We start from the raw sequence: 13,823 nt of genomic DNA, 5'->3' as shown, positions 1-13,823 counted from the left end.
AAGTGTCCATCGATCCACACTCAATCTTCTGGCTGTTCGAGTGCACCAATTGAGTGTGCATAGCGCACTATATTTTCGCACACTGTTCGGTGTGAATGCACTTATGTACTCAAAATACTAAGTGTAAATGCAGAAGTGCGTGATTTGGAATGGTTTTCTGTGGCCGTGTTGTGTCAATAAAGTTGTGAATGTACTTATATTATTGTTCGTATTGACATAAAACAAGTCCCTTGACTTTTCCTTAACAAAAGGCTGTCTGACACGATCCTACCTGCCAAATCCTCTTTGGACGAGGCGATGCGAGGGGAGCTGTTGCCAGGTTCGATCTTCAGTGAAAGTCTGCAACACAAAAACACAATTCACATTAAAAAAGAATAAAGAACACAATTGACGAGTCAATCCAAGGCCTCTCACGGTGCAGTTGAAAGAATAGTGACAGCATGAGAAGTAATGTTGTCAATATATATTTATATTTAAAATCAAGATTACTGTCCATCTGTTAAAATAAAATATACTCTGGTGAAAAGATTTAAGCGATGACTCTCTGGAGTGAAGTGCAGTTTGACTTATGAAGAAAAAGAAAACTTGACAAGAAAAGTTATGAATTAAACAGATATGAATGGGATCTTCACTGTAGGTCTTCAAGAAGAACATCTTTCTAACCATTAGTCTCATAATTTAGTGTTTGGATCGTTCACTGGAGTGGAGAGTTCCGTCCTGGCTGCAGTTTCTTGCTCAGTTTAAAATGCTTTTCCCACATCCAGGTCCGAGCATCAGTCATATTTTCAATCTTTCAAGTTTTTTGGGGGGAAACTTTAGGCTTTTCTTTTTTGACATTTCTCTACTCTCTACAACATTCTTTATCAAATATGTCCGCAAATTAAAAACAATAATAAATGGTTAAAAATGCAAAAAAACAAACAGTTAAATCACAGAAATGCTGCAGAGATGATTCCAAGAAATCCAAAACTTAAACCGTTTTCTGAGCATTAAGATTAAATGCATCCAAGTGATAAATGGATTATCCTGCAGTAAAACACAACATATGAATGCATTTAAACGGAATAATAAAAGGCCGCTCTGAGACTCAAACCGAGCCTGAGGGAATGTTGGTAAACCTGATTGTGCCAATAATCACCACATTTGGAAAGTATTTACGTCCGAGGAAAGTCTGTGTGAAAACAGAATTAATTGCGAGGGTTTGGTGGGGCTGCAGGGAGGGAAGTGCTCGCCAAACATAAAGCAGACGGGGACAGAGACATCCAGACGTCAAAAGCAATCTGAGTCACGACCTTCAGCGTTACATCACAGCAGCCGGCTGGAAACATCGGTGTGCATCGAAGATCTCCGCGCAGCTATTACTTTGAAGACACACTTGTTTAATTAAGAAAATGAAAACTTTCGCCCTCCAACTTGGCTCGGAAAAGAGTTTGTACTCAAATGATCTCACGTCATCACTTCACTCAGTCACAGTGTTAATGCCAAATATAACATGTTTGTCTGTTGACCTTTGACTTTGATATTTTATTCTCTTAATGTAAGCAAATATTAACCTTTATTGAAACTACATGGTCACAGTTTTTCAGTTTTAAATGTTAGTGAAGGTTCAGCTGATTGGACGAGCTCCTCAAGAGTTAGAAAATGAACCAATGGGCCGCTTTCTTTGTCATAAGCACCGCCCATTTTGTCAGAGCACGAAAATATTTAAATCACTTAAAACAGCTGATTTGGTATTTGGAAGATGGCCGGATTAAACTTGTGAAATGTTGTGAAGAAGAGAAGCGAGATCTTCATCATGGAGGCATGTTTATGAAGCAATGATATGAATTAAAAGAGATCTAAATTAAACTTTACTTTTATAACTTGTTTCCTGCTTAAACCATCCTATCAACATTGCGGCCGTTACGCAACTGTGTAAAATGGAAACATATCCTATTTGAGGTGCTTGGAGCTCAAAATTGGCTCCCACTTTTCCTGGGAGACTTTTACATTAGAGTCTGTTTTCAATGTGGTAAAAACAAGACTGCATTTGCACCGTGGCCCCTTTTGCACCTAGCCAAGGGTTACTCTAAATATTGTACATTAAAGTCTTCCGGTCTTTTATACATTTTAATTTCTGTGAAGATTCCCATGATAAAGCACGTGTCTTCACCACTTAAAATCTGCTCTATGGTCACTTCTTCCTTCAATTCTTCTTTGATGTGGATTTTCGGCATCACGTGCAGCAGCAGGATGCAGCCGACATGCAATATTAACCGTTTTCCAGGAAATTTTTTGATTATTTGATGGATTGAAAGTTGCATAATACATCCATCTGGAGGTGGCCACAAGATTTTTTCCTTTTGACTTTATGTCTCGCAGACACGGTGGCGACTCGTCATCCAGTAATCCAAACAGATTTTGGTAAGAGTCACGCTTACATTTCCATGTTATAATACTTGTTATGAAGTGGTGAGACCGCACAAGAACACGTTATTTTTATGAATCTCTGGAGTTTCTTATTTTCACCAGTATAGTGGGTGACACTTCTGATGCAACAACTGAGTCACTGTTGTAGACGCCCAGGCCTTAAACTCATTTTTACTAGAATAAAAAACGGCTTCACAGGATTTTTCATGCTTCATGTTCGGAACCATGAGGGATTTTCTCTTGTACCTTGAGGAGATGGAATAGTACGGAAGGGGATTAGAGCCATTAGAGGAAAAAAGATCACAGAATATAATCTTTTTTTATAAATTTTTTAATATTTTTAATTATCTTTTGTATCTCCTAAAGTCATGACTGAAAATCTAACAAGAAACCAGATTAAAAAAAGCAAAACAAAAGGATAATGTTTCTCATATAACTTCTCTCAATAACAATAAATGCTCAGTTATAATAAAAAATTGAACTTTGTTGTCCATTAGTAAAAGATAAAACATCTATAAAATCGAAAACACCAAAAGTTTGTCGAACATTCTTCACGCTTAAAGTAATTGTCGTCACCATGAATAGTCTCTTCGACGTTAAGTTCAAAGACGGTCTTGTTAAAGTTGTGGCGCATCAGTACTGCTTCTGAAGTTTGTTGGTATTATTATGAACTGAAGTGTTTTATTATCAACAATCTTGGTTTGTGGTAAAACAAAGAAAAATGTATCCAAATTAACCGAGTAAATCATTCAACAAGTCGCTTTTTGTCTAATTAGAGTTAATGTGTTTTCATTTTAGTGACTTGCTGAGGGAAGAAGGCGAGACAAATATTTTGATTCATGGCTGCGATGAAGGAGGAAATGAAGAGGAAAGAAGTGATGAGGGAGGATTTGAAAGATGTGTTGAGGTGGAGGAGGACGACTGGCCGAGTGTGAAGGTTTAAGTGGTGAAATCATTCACACAACCTCAGGAGTAATAGTCACATCATTGATGAATAAAAACATTATAAAATAATATTATTAATGAAAATATAGGCAGGTATAACGTCTGTTTCAACTCTTAAGGGAGAACTACAGGTTAAAAAGATGCTACACATGGTCTGAATTTAGTCCAACATGCATGAAATGATGTTTAAAAGTAAGAAGAGCAAGACTCTGCAATAACAGAGTAATTGCATGACAAGTAATGCCATATGACATCTGTCATTTTATAATCCTTCATGTTATAAAATGTCCATGTTATTGATATTAAAAGTCAATATTTTGCTGAATATTCTACAGTTTAAACATGTTTTTCTTTGGTTCCTTTGATACAGTGATGAATAAACTAGTTATTTGATGAACATTTCACAGTAAAATAGATTCAATAACTCCTTGAACCATTAGCTGATATCAAGTTAAATATTAATTGTTTTTCAAACAGTATCTCGTATCTATGAAGATAAAATGAAATATTTATGGATCAAAGCAAGGTTTTTGTCGTGAGCTTTTTATATAAATCTGATTTTTAGAATTGTAATTACAATCATTTTCAAACAACTTTATAAATCATGTTATACTGCATTTTTACATTAAAAGGTGGAGAGACAAGAGGTTACTTGACTGTAGTTTGATCTCTGCAACAAAAAAAATCGGATTACCTGATTGTAATAAAATGTGTTATTATCTGGATTTTAACTATGGCTTTCAAATGATTAGACTAATTGCAATTATTAACATGTATTAGTGTTTATTTTTAATTAAAATGGACTCTTTCTGATGTGCGTTCACTTCCAGCACTTTATAAGGAGCTGATGTTTATTTTCTAATAATGAAGACAAAGGAACAATAAATATAACAATGATTTTAAAATATAACATCATAAAGCAAATAAAAAATCCCTTCTTCCCTTCATCGCATCCTTGTTGACGGACAAGGCAAGTCGACTTTCAAGTGACTCAGAATCGACCCTGAGCGAGAAGAGATTCGCCACAACACACGTCCTGCTGCTCCTCTCACATTTCAACTCGACAACAGGTCTGGAAATTGAATTTCCTCTGTGACTGATGTCAGCGTACGCAGGTCCACAGTGGCAGCTGAACCCATCTGGTCCATGTTTAGCTCCTCGTGGGCTCAACTGGCTCATGTACGACTCTGTCAGCCAAGAGTCTGACCAAGAACTTTTAGAGACAAGCTTTCATTTGTTAATGCATTTAGAAGAAACATTTCAACAAATGTCATCATTTCATGTCAAGAACAAGATCTATGTCTCTACACCCACTTGATCGGTGGGTAGTGACCCAAAGGACCAGCAGCCTGAAAAAAGTTTTCTCCGCAGGGTGAGTGAGAAACATGGTCATCCGGGAGAGACTCAGAGTAGAAGAAGAAGAGGAAGAGGAGTGTGTTGAGATCTGATCTTTTCCTCCCGAACAGATGTTCTTTAGGAGACTCTCGGTCAAAGTTTAACAACCGATTTTTCATAGACGGGGCTGTTAAATGTCTACTCATGTGGACGCAAACCCTTTCTAATGTCAGCGTGAACTGTGTGTAGTGTAGAGTAACACAACAAATGAACATGAATGTCTGACAACAACATTTTAAAACTAAACTTTAAAAATAACAGACAAGGTCCGTCATGAAGTTTGAGAAAAACACCTGAAATAGTTGTTGTTAACTATGTTAGATTCCATAAAAACAGTTTTGTTGCTATAATAATTACATCAGTTAATAACCCTTGTGTTATCTCTGGGTCAAGGTGACCCGGAGGCCTAAAAAAAACAAAATATGTTTGTGGTATTACTTTTGTCGTCTCAGGGTCAAGGTCAATGACCTCCCTCACTTCCATAAATACATATGCAGCGGCGGAGGTCATTATGAAAACAACCTTCATTAAGAATATCTATATTTTAAAACATTTTAAATCACAAATGACAAACACAAACCGAAAATTTGATTTGTGGCAATGATGACAACTTAAGAAAAAAAAAGACAAATAAATTAAACTATATTATTTTGTGGTAAATCCCCTCTTACAGTGTGGATTTCATACATAAAGAACAAACATTTCCTCTATAAAGTCTAATCTTCTCTTCCCTGGGTTGTGCGTAAAAATCATAAACTTGGTCTTCTCGCATTAGCCTGCTTAAGCTTCTCCCCATAAAAAAGTCCAGTTGTAGCAGTAAAACACTTGATTCTATTAAGCTGTGAGTTACTGCTGATGAAAGCAACTTTTATTTCCAGGAGGACTCGTTTTAATTTTCCAGAGATGAGTCGTCACACTCCCCCCGGCTGCCAAGACGACCCACCTCACAGTAGCCTCGTAATGATCGTTTATGCCGCCTCGGAAAAAACTTTGAAGATCTTCAATAAATGACATGTTTAATGATGCGAACGTTCGTGTGGAGGAGTGTAAAGTTCCACGTGGATATTCCCACCCGATAATGAGATTACACCCCAAATGTTCAAACCCAAGCTGCAGCCGTCATTCAAACCTTCTCTCTGGGCTCGAGATCTAACGGCCGAGGAGCTGCTGGGGCTGCAGGACGACTCCACTCGTCCCCGGAGAGATATTAAAAACCCTGGTTTTTCCATGCCGCTTCCTGTCCAATGACCCCGGCGATTTCACGCCCACTTCCATGTTTCCATGTGTTGGAGGGAAAAAGTGGAAGCGTGAGCGTAATGGGCAGAGTTGTGAAGGTTATTTGGTCATGAGGGGTTTGTTTGCCAAGAGTCTGCGACGCAAAGAGTTTTTCAATATATTTTCAGACTCACTTGAAGTTGTCGTCTTCCACGAACTTCTGCAACTCCTCGATGTAGCGAACGGACAACAAGTACTTCTGGACGTGTGGAAGCGTCACCAGATGATCTGAGGGAGAAGAAGAGTGGTTGACATTTTTAACTTTAGGTTTGGACTGACAGATTATTGTGGGCTACTTGATTTTAAAAAAATAAATCCAGGCTTAATAACAGCTAACGCATGGAAAGGCGACATCTCAGAACCCAAAATATAGATATTTTACTGAAAAATGACCAAAAAAATTGAATTGATCTTTGGTTGATGTTTAGACATGATCATCACCTCCAAGGCCTTAAAACATCCCAACATGAAAACGTGGTAAAAAGTGAAAGCAAACACAAATAAACGCTAAAGAACCAGGTACTGGTGGAGTCCAGGGGCAGAGGCTGGACAAACTTTTAGAATAAATAGGTCAACTGCAGAGGATCACTCTGCTCTTTTGATGTCCATCAGACCTCGAGGAGGGTCATAAGATCAGCCAGTCAAGTAAAGTCACTAGTCGGCTCTGGCTGCAAAGGGCCGATCTGTCGCAAGTCATCCAGACTGGACAAACTCATCAGGCGGGCAGGCTCTGTGGTCGGCAATAAACTGGACTCTCTGGTGTTGGTGGCAGAGAAGAGGACACTGGACAAACTGATGGACATCATGGATGACACCCTCTGCACACTGTCATCACCAACCAGAGGAGCCGGTTCACTCAGAGACTGCTGCTCCCCAAGTGTAGGACCAATAGACTGAGAAACTCCTTTGTCTTTCACGCCATCAGGCTGTATAACTCCTCACTAGGGGGGAGGAGGTTGCTTGGGGCTGGAGTCGGAGGGGAAGGAGTCTGACACTTCCACCTCTACAGTGGATTAACAACACTTTGACACTTTCATTGCAATAACGTAAAGTCACTTTGTTTTTTTTTTATTTTATTTTATTTATTTTTTTATTTGTTTATACTGTCGTTATATTCAGTTACTGTTGTTGTTATTTAATGCTATCGTCCTCTTCTGTGTGCTGTTTTGGTTTTTCTCTATTCCTTCTGTGCTACTGGAAAACAGAAATTTCCCTGAGAGTGTCATCTCAAAGGGATCAATAAAGTGCAGTTTAAGTCTAAGTCTAAGTCTAAGACCTGGAACACTCAAGACCAGTCTACCCTTCCTCCTATTTACCCGAGGACACAGGATTCCGATAGTTCGATCCTTGTAGACATTTTCATTCAAATGTTTTTTTTTAAATTTTATTTGCAGTACCTTTGTGTCCGTTTTATGTGTTGTTAGAAAGTGACTTCCTGGTGCAGAGGACAGGTTATTCGTTTTCAGATGTTGGTTTTATTATGTATAATGTATGTCACATTATAATTAAAATGTGTTTTCATTTGTATCAACAAGGACCCTAATAAACATTATTGTATCATTATCGGTCAACATTAACTGTCAAAGTGTTGATTTCCACTTGTAACTAATATTGTCTAAGATCAATATAACACTATTTTCAACTAATTATTTCAATGGTATTGGCAGGAAAATGTACTAGAAAAGAGCCTTAACCTTAAATATTTTCCAGCAGCCCAAGACCCCCCGTTTACAAAAGTGAGTATGCATCCCGGCACATCCTGGAGATGATCCTTTAATATTAATTTTTAAGGTCATACACTATACCTCATGTTTGACATGCTAGCTAGTAGCTTCATCAGCTACTGTTCCCATGATGCAACACCATCACTATCCGAGCCATTAAAGTTACAACATGCAAATAATCCAATCAAATCTGTATTCCTGATTCAACAGATGTTCATTATATCCTCTTAATCCACTTCAGATGTAAGTAGACCGTTTACATTGTTAAATAATTAAGTGGGAAGAATCCTGCACATAAACATCAACAAAAGACAATAAAGATTCAATAAAAGTCGGGTAATTAACTCTTTAGGCGCCTTTACAATTTAGAAGTATATCAGAATCAGAATCAGAATCAGAATCAGAAAACCTTTATTAGTCCCGCGAGGGGAAATTCGGTTTAACAGCAGCACGAGAAATAAAAACACCCAGAAATAAAAACGAGAAATAAAATCTAAATGGAATAAAAGATAAATCTGCGCTATATAATATTTACACGATCATATTTACATAAATAACAAGAGGTGCAGTTAAATAGTTATCTAGGTGTGTTTTTGTTGTGGAGTCTGATGGCAGCAGGGAGGAAAGACCTGCGGTACCTCTCCCTCACACACCGGGGATGGAGCATCCTATCACTGATGGAGCTCCTCAATGCCCTCAGTGTGTGCTGGAGAGGGTGAGACAAGTTCCTCCTCATGGAGCCCAGCTTGCTCCGCATCCTCCCTCCAGTCACTTCCTCCACAGGATCCAGGGGGCGCCCTAGGACGTAACTGGCCTTCTTAATAAGGCTGTCCAGTTTAGCCCTATCCTTTGCTGTCATGCTGCTCCCCCAGCAGACCACACCGTTGAAGATGGCAGAGGCCACTACTGAGTCATAGAATGACTTCAGGAGCGGCCCCCGGACACCAAACGACCTCAACCTCCGGAGCAGGTAGATTCTACTCCGCCCCTTTTTGTAAAGAGCAGCAGTGTTATCCACCCAGTCCAAGCGGTTGTTGAGGTGAACACCCAGGAACTTGTAAGTCGTGACAATCTCAATGTCCTGTCCCTGGATGTTCAGTGGTGAGGGGGAGATGGAGGGACACCGCCGGAAATCCACGATCAACTCCTTAGTTTTGCTGGAGTTGATCTGAAGGTGGTTTTCCAGGCACCAGTCAACAAAGTCCTGGACAAGTCCCCGGTACGGCCCGTCATCCCCGTCCCTAATGAGGCCGACGATGGCGGAGTCGTCCGAGAACTTCTGCAGGTGACTGGTGGGAGACAGGTGTTGGAAGTCTGCAGTGTACAGTGAAAAGAGGAACGGTGCTAACACTGTTCCCTGGGGGACCCCTACACTGCACAGTACAGTCCTCGAAACACCATCCCGGGTCCTCACGAACTGTGGACGGTTGGTGAGGTAGTCCACAATCCAGTCCGTGAGGTGAGTGTCCGCTCCAGACAGCTCCAGCTTGTCCCTCAGGATGTTTGACCTGATGGTATTGAAAGCACTGCTTAGATCCAGGAAAAGGATCCTCACAGTGCTTCCAGGCAACTCCAGGTGAGAAAGTGCTCGGTGGAGAAGGAAGATGATGGCGTCCTCCACGCCGATGTCAGGTTGGTAGGCAAACTGCAACGGATCCATGGAGGAGCGCACCAGAGGACTCAGGTAACTAAGGACCAGCCGCTCCAGAGCCTTCATAAGGTGGGATGTCAAGGCCACAGGTCTGTAGCAGCTGGGATCCTTAGGGTGCTGAGTCTTCGGCACCGGTACCACACAGGACGTCTTCCACAGTAGTGGAACTCTTCCCAGGGTCAAGCTCATGTTGAACAGAAGTCCAACAATTTCACTTAACTGGTCAGAGCACGTCCTGAGTACTTTGCCACCGATGCCGTCTGGTCCAGGGGCCTTTGTTGTCTTGGTTCTCCTAAGCTGATTTCTCACCTGGAGAGGTGTGAGGGACAGGCTGGGATGGGGGGGCATTGTCCCCTGTGGAGTCAGCGGGGGGGCTGAAACAATACAAGCTCGGGGGAGAGGAGAAGGTAAGTGTAGAGGTGTGAATGGTTGAGCAGGGGGGGGAGCCGACACCTCAAACCTTGAAAAATAACTGTTTAAGTTGTCGGCCCAATTTTTATCCCCCGCTGCTACAGAGAGCCTGGTCTGATGTCCGGATATGGATTTCAAACCTCTCCAGACATCTCTGGTGTTGTTGTTGGCCAGACTCTCTTCCATCCTCCTCCTGTACCTCCCCTTTCCCTCCCTGATCTTTCTTCTCAGCTCCTTCTGGACTGCCATCAGATCCTCTTTGTTTCCTGACCTAAAGACTCTCTTCTTCTCCTTTAGGAGAGCCTTTATATCAGGATTGATCCAGGGTTTGTTGTTGGAGAAGCATCGTACAGTTCTTGTTGGTACAATGCTCTCCACACAGAAGTTTATGTAGTCCGTGACACATGAAGTTAGTCCGTCAATATCCTCCTTGTGGGACTCACTGAAGATGCTCCAGTCCGTGGTCTCAAAGCAGACCTGCAGAGCTTCCTCAGCTTCTTCAGACCACTTCTTGACTGAGCGAGTCACTGCTGGTTGCCTGCTCACAAGTGGCTTGTAAACAGGTAGGAGATGGACCAGACAGTGGTCAGCTCGTCCCAAAGGAGGAAGGGGGGATGATATATCAAATAAGTTCACTTTTATTAGCAACTGCTAATCCTCAGACGTGTTGTGGATCTTGAGAAAGTCTTTCACTCCGACACTGACAACTGTAACATCAAGGAAATCCAGTCAGAGACGTTTAATAAAGTCATGAGCGTCGCAACAACCAGAGTCAGAGCGACTGCTCCGACTTCTACTGTCTGACTCTCATGTCTGATACAATAAATTATTTCCCCCCCTGTATTCGCATGGGTTTACTCCATTTACTCCAATTTCCTTCCACTGACTGAATTCCCTTAATTGTCCATGAAGTAGCTGGAGAGGCCTCGCTCAGGGAATCGGCAGTAGAAAAAGTCAACAGGAAAATGTTAGAGTAGTAAAAATAAAGTGAGCTTTAATAGACATTTGTTTTCAATTAACCATTTAATTATGGTGTTTCTTCATGGCTACCATTGTAACTGCTGAAAGTGAAGCTACTCTTCTTGTTATTTACCGTATTTACAGGACATCTGCAGGTCCGATATGACTCTCAGGAGATTGTTCATCTGATTGGTTCTTTGCTCCGTCTCGATGATGCTGTCAGACGCAGGATAGGCCGAGTCGATGTAGATCATGTCCAACAGGTAGATGCCTGGAGAGAGAAGACACACTTGAACGTTGATAAACCTGAGACCAGAGACGGTTGAAGAGTTGGAGGTTCATTCATTCACAATAATCTCCAGCTTGACATGTCAGGATCCCATCACAACATTTTTATACGGGAACGTTTCCAGAGCTTTGTCTCATACGTGGTTGAATATCTATATTTTACAACATTTGATGGCAGTATCTTTCCAACCTTTTACATTACAAACTACTTTCAGCGTTCAATAATCTCCATCAAGAAAACACGTTGAAGCAGCATGTTTCACTTCTGCAGGTAGGAGGAGAAAAAACATTTTTTTACTTTGAGAACATAAAAAAAATATCCTGGAAAACATTTGTTGAGTCACCATCTTTCCAACGATTCGTCTTGGTACTAACTTTTAATAAACACCAGACTGGAAACTCACCCCGAGCCTGGCCGCTACGCTGCATTTCTGTCTCTCGTTATGTATACACACGTCAACTTTCACAGAATGTTCATTATAAATGGTATTCGATACACTTCAGGTTAACTTCTTAAATGTCGCAGAACATTAAAGTGCACACACTAACACACACCATGAAAACCAGATTTGTCTCCTTCCGCTCATCCTGTTGTGTCCATAGGCGGAAAAAAAACATTGACTTTGCAATATATCGCAATATTTTTTTCCACAATACTTTATTGATATTCAACAGTATCAATCCAGGAAAAACATTTTATGCGTTAGTATAATTATTTTATTGGTTTATAGTTCAATAAAGTGTGTGTAGATTTTTTTAAATTTACAATAACCTGATATTTTAATCCAGCTAGATCCTAGCGATGACTGAGGACAAGAGGATACAGTCGACTACAGCAGCTTTTAAAGAAAATAATTATACTGATAAAATTTCAAAAGTTGCCAACAAAAAGTAAAAACTGCATGTTGAGCAAAATGTAATGTATACAATACTACAAATATATCCTTGCCACTACAGTATTGCAATATAAATGGCGATATGGGCAATACAAATAACTACACAACTATAGTCACAATTAGAGCCATCAACAGGTATTAAGTATGACTCACTGGTCAAACTGTGTAATAAGATACGTCTTTTATGTCAGAACAAGAAATAAATTCCATCTTCTGTCAACAACAAGTAAATTCATTGTATTTTCAGAGTGTATTTCTGTGTTTTTGGAAATCAGAAGCGTTTTAATCCTCGTTATATCTCTCGGGCAAGGTGACCCAGAGGTCCCAAAAAATGTGTTTTTGGTATCCTCTATTACAGTCACAACACAAGGGTTGAATAAAATACAAGCCTTGAAGGTCAGTTTAAGAAGAACATTTTTTGTTTATTTTGGATGAACAAACAAGGTTCAGGTGGAAAAATTGAAACAGTCGTGACAGTTTAACAATTATTATTTTTTCAGATCTTGTGTTTGGAGTTTGTCGAGTCAGACTGGTATGAATCATGACCAGCAGGTCTTCACAAGTTTGAAAAGACCTCGGAGTGTTATATCTGCTGGATCTGCCAGGGTTCGAAAAGGTCTACAGAGCCTCAAGACAAACTGATGTATTTCCCTTCAGTCCCATGATGTAAATAAAGAGCCGTTTGCAGGATTAGCCGTACGTCACTCTCATATCCTGGAAGATTTTTTTTTAATTCTCAGCACCTTGTATAAGTCGGCACTGTGGTCTAGATAAGATGTGGAAAATGGGGGGAAGACATAACATTTTATGGCGTTTCGGAAAAAAGAGCACAGGTGCACGGGCCAGAGAATGCGAATACATAAAAGTAACAAGACTTCACACCCGCAGCGCACCTGTGCATATGAAGACCAGAATTCTTCGACGCTCATTTAAACCCATCGTCGTACGAGAGGATCAGTGCGTGATGGCTTAGTGTACTTTATAGTGTGTGAATGATCATCTCATCACGACTCACACGAGACACTTCAAAGTAGAGCATCGTGGATAAATTATCAGTCTTTGTCTGGACAATTTCAACAAGCTTCATACCAGACCTTGTTATTTCATATTTTTCTTTATTTTTTACTCCCTGGTAAACAAGTCGTGTCTTACTCAAGTTTAAACTATTGGGAACATCATTGAAATATGAAGATTCATCGTTGACCGTGTTGGTTTTATTAGCCACTAAAATCCACGATACCATTTACAATAGAAATTCCTTCACCCTGCAGCAAAACAGATCTTAAGGAGCACAAAGAAGTCACGCCCCACAGGGGCTCAGGCATTAGAGAGGTCGGAGATCAGAGGTCGAGTTGTTCAACCAGGAGGGACGGGGAGGGAGGAGGACGACGCGTTTACAGAGTTGTATGTTAATGTTTACCCTTCTCTGACCTGCGACTGCATCATCCACAACCGAAACACAACAATAACTTCATCAGTGTGTGACGCCACATGTGTGGTCCAGCCTCACGCTCAGACCACGGAGCTGAAGGAGACGCAGATCAATCATTTTCAAAAGGCAGTGCAGGACGGAAGCCATTCGTTTGTGTCCCCCCCCTTACAAGTTGTTCTCCGAGGTCAGGAGAAAAGGCTGCAGGCTTCATTTATACTGAGGTCAAAGACGGAGACTTCATCAACGTCATGATTCACAACTGGTACATAAGAGAGTGCCCGGAGTGTAAAGATCAACCAAAAACCTTAAATCAATTTGAATTTAAAGATATAAATACATACATCTCAGTTTCTAGATTTATTTAGTTGTTGTCCAGTTAAGTTACAGCATGATCCTCTTACTCATTTATCTTTTGTTTCATTTGTAAACATTGCAAA

The 13,823-nt window shown here is 40.5% G+C and overlaps 1 protein-coding gene across 2 annotated transcripts in view; it reads right to left on the bottom strand.

Annotated features, from left to right (window-relative positions):
• The window catches only part of LOC148079559 (ras-specific guanine nucleotide-releasing factor RalGPS1), a 58,349-nt gene that overhangs the window by 14,705 nt on the left and 29,821 nt on the right, over positions 1 to 13,823 (bottom strand). For both annotated transcript variants that reach the window (XM_087791163.1, XM_087791164.1), the window contains exons 9-11: positions 10,904 to 11,041; positions 6,159 to 6,252; positions 272 to 339 (exon numbers count right to left, since the gene is read on the bottom strand). In XM_087791163.1, coding sequence (XP_087647289.1) covers positions 272 to 339; positions 6,159 to 6,252; positions 10,904 to 11,041 — 300 coding nt within the window. The remainder of the gene's footprint in view (positions 1 to 271; positions 340 to 6,158; positions 6,253 to 10,903; positions 11,042 to 13,823) is intronic.

The sequence above is a fragment of the Callionymus lyra genome, chromosome 5 (assembly GCF_982586985.1).
Source record: "Callionymus lyra chromosome 5, fCalLyr1.hap1.1, whole genome shotgun sequence".
Lineage (NCBI taxonomy): Eukaryota > Metazoa > Chordata > Actinopteri > Syngnathiformes > Callionymidae > Callionymus > Callionymus lyra.
The sequence above is the reverse complement of the archived record's forward strand: the minus strand, read 5'-3'. Positions and strand labels throughout refer to the sequence as shown.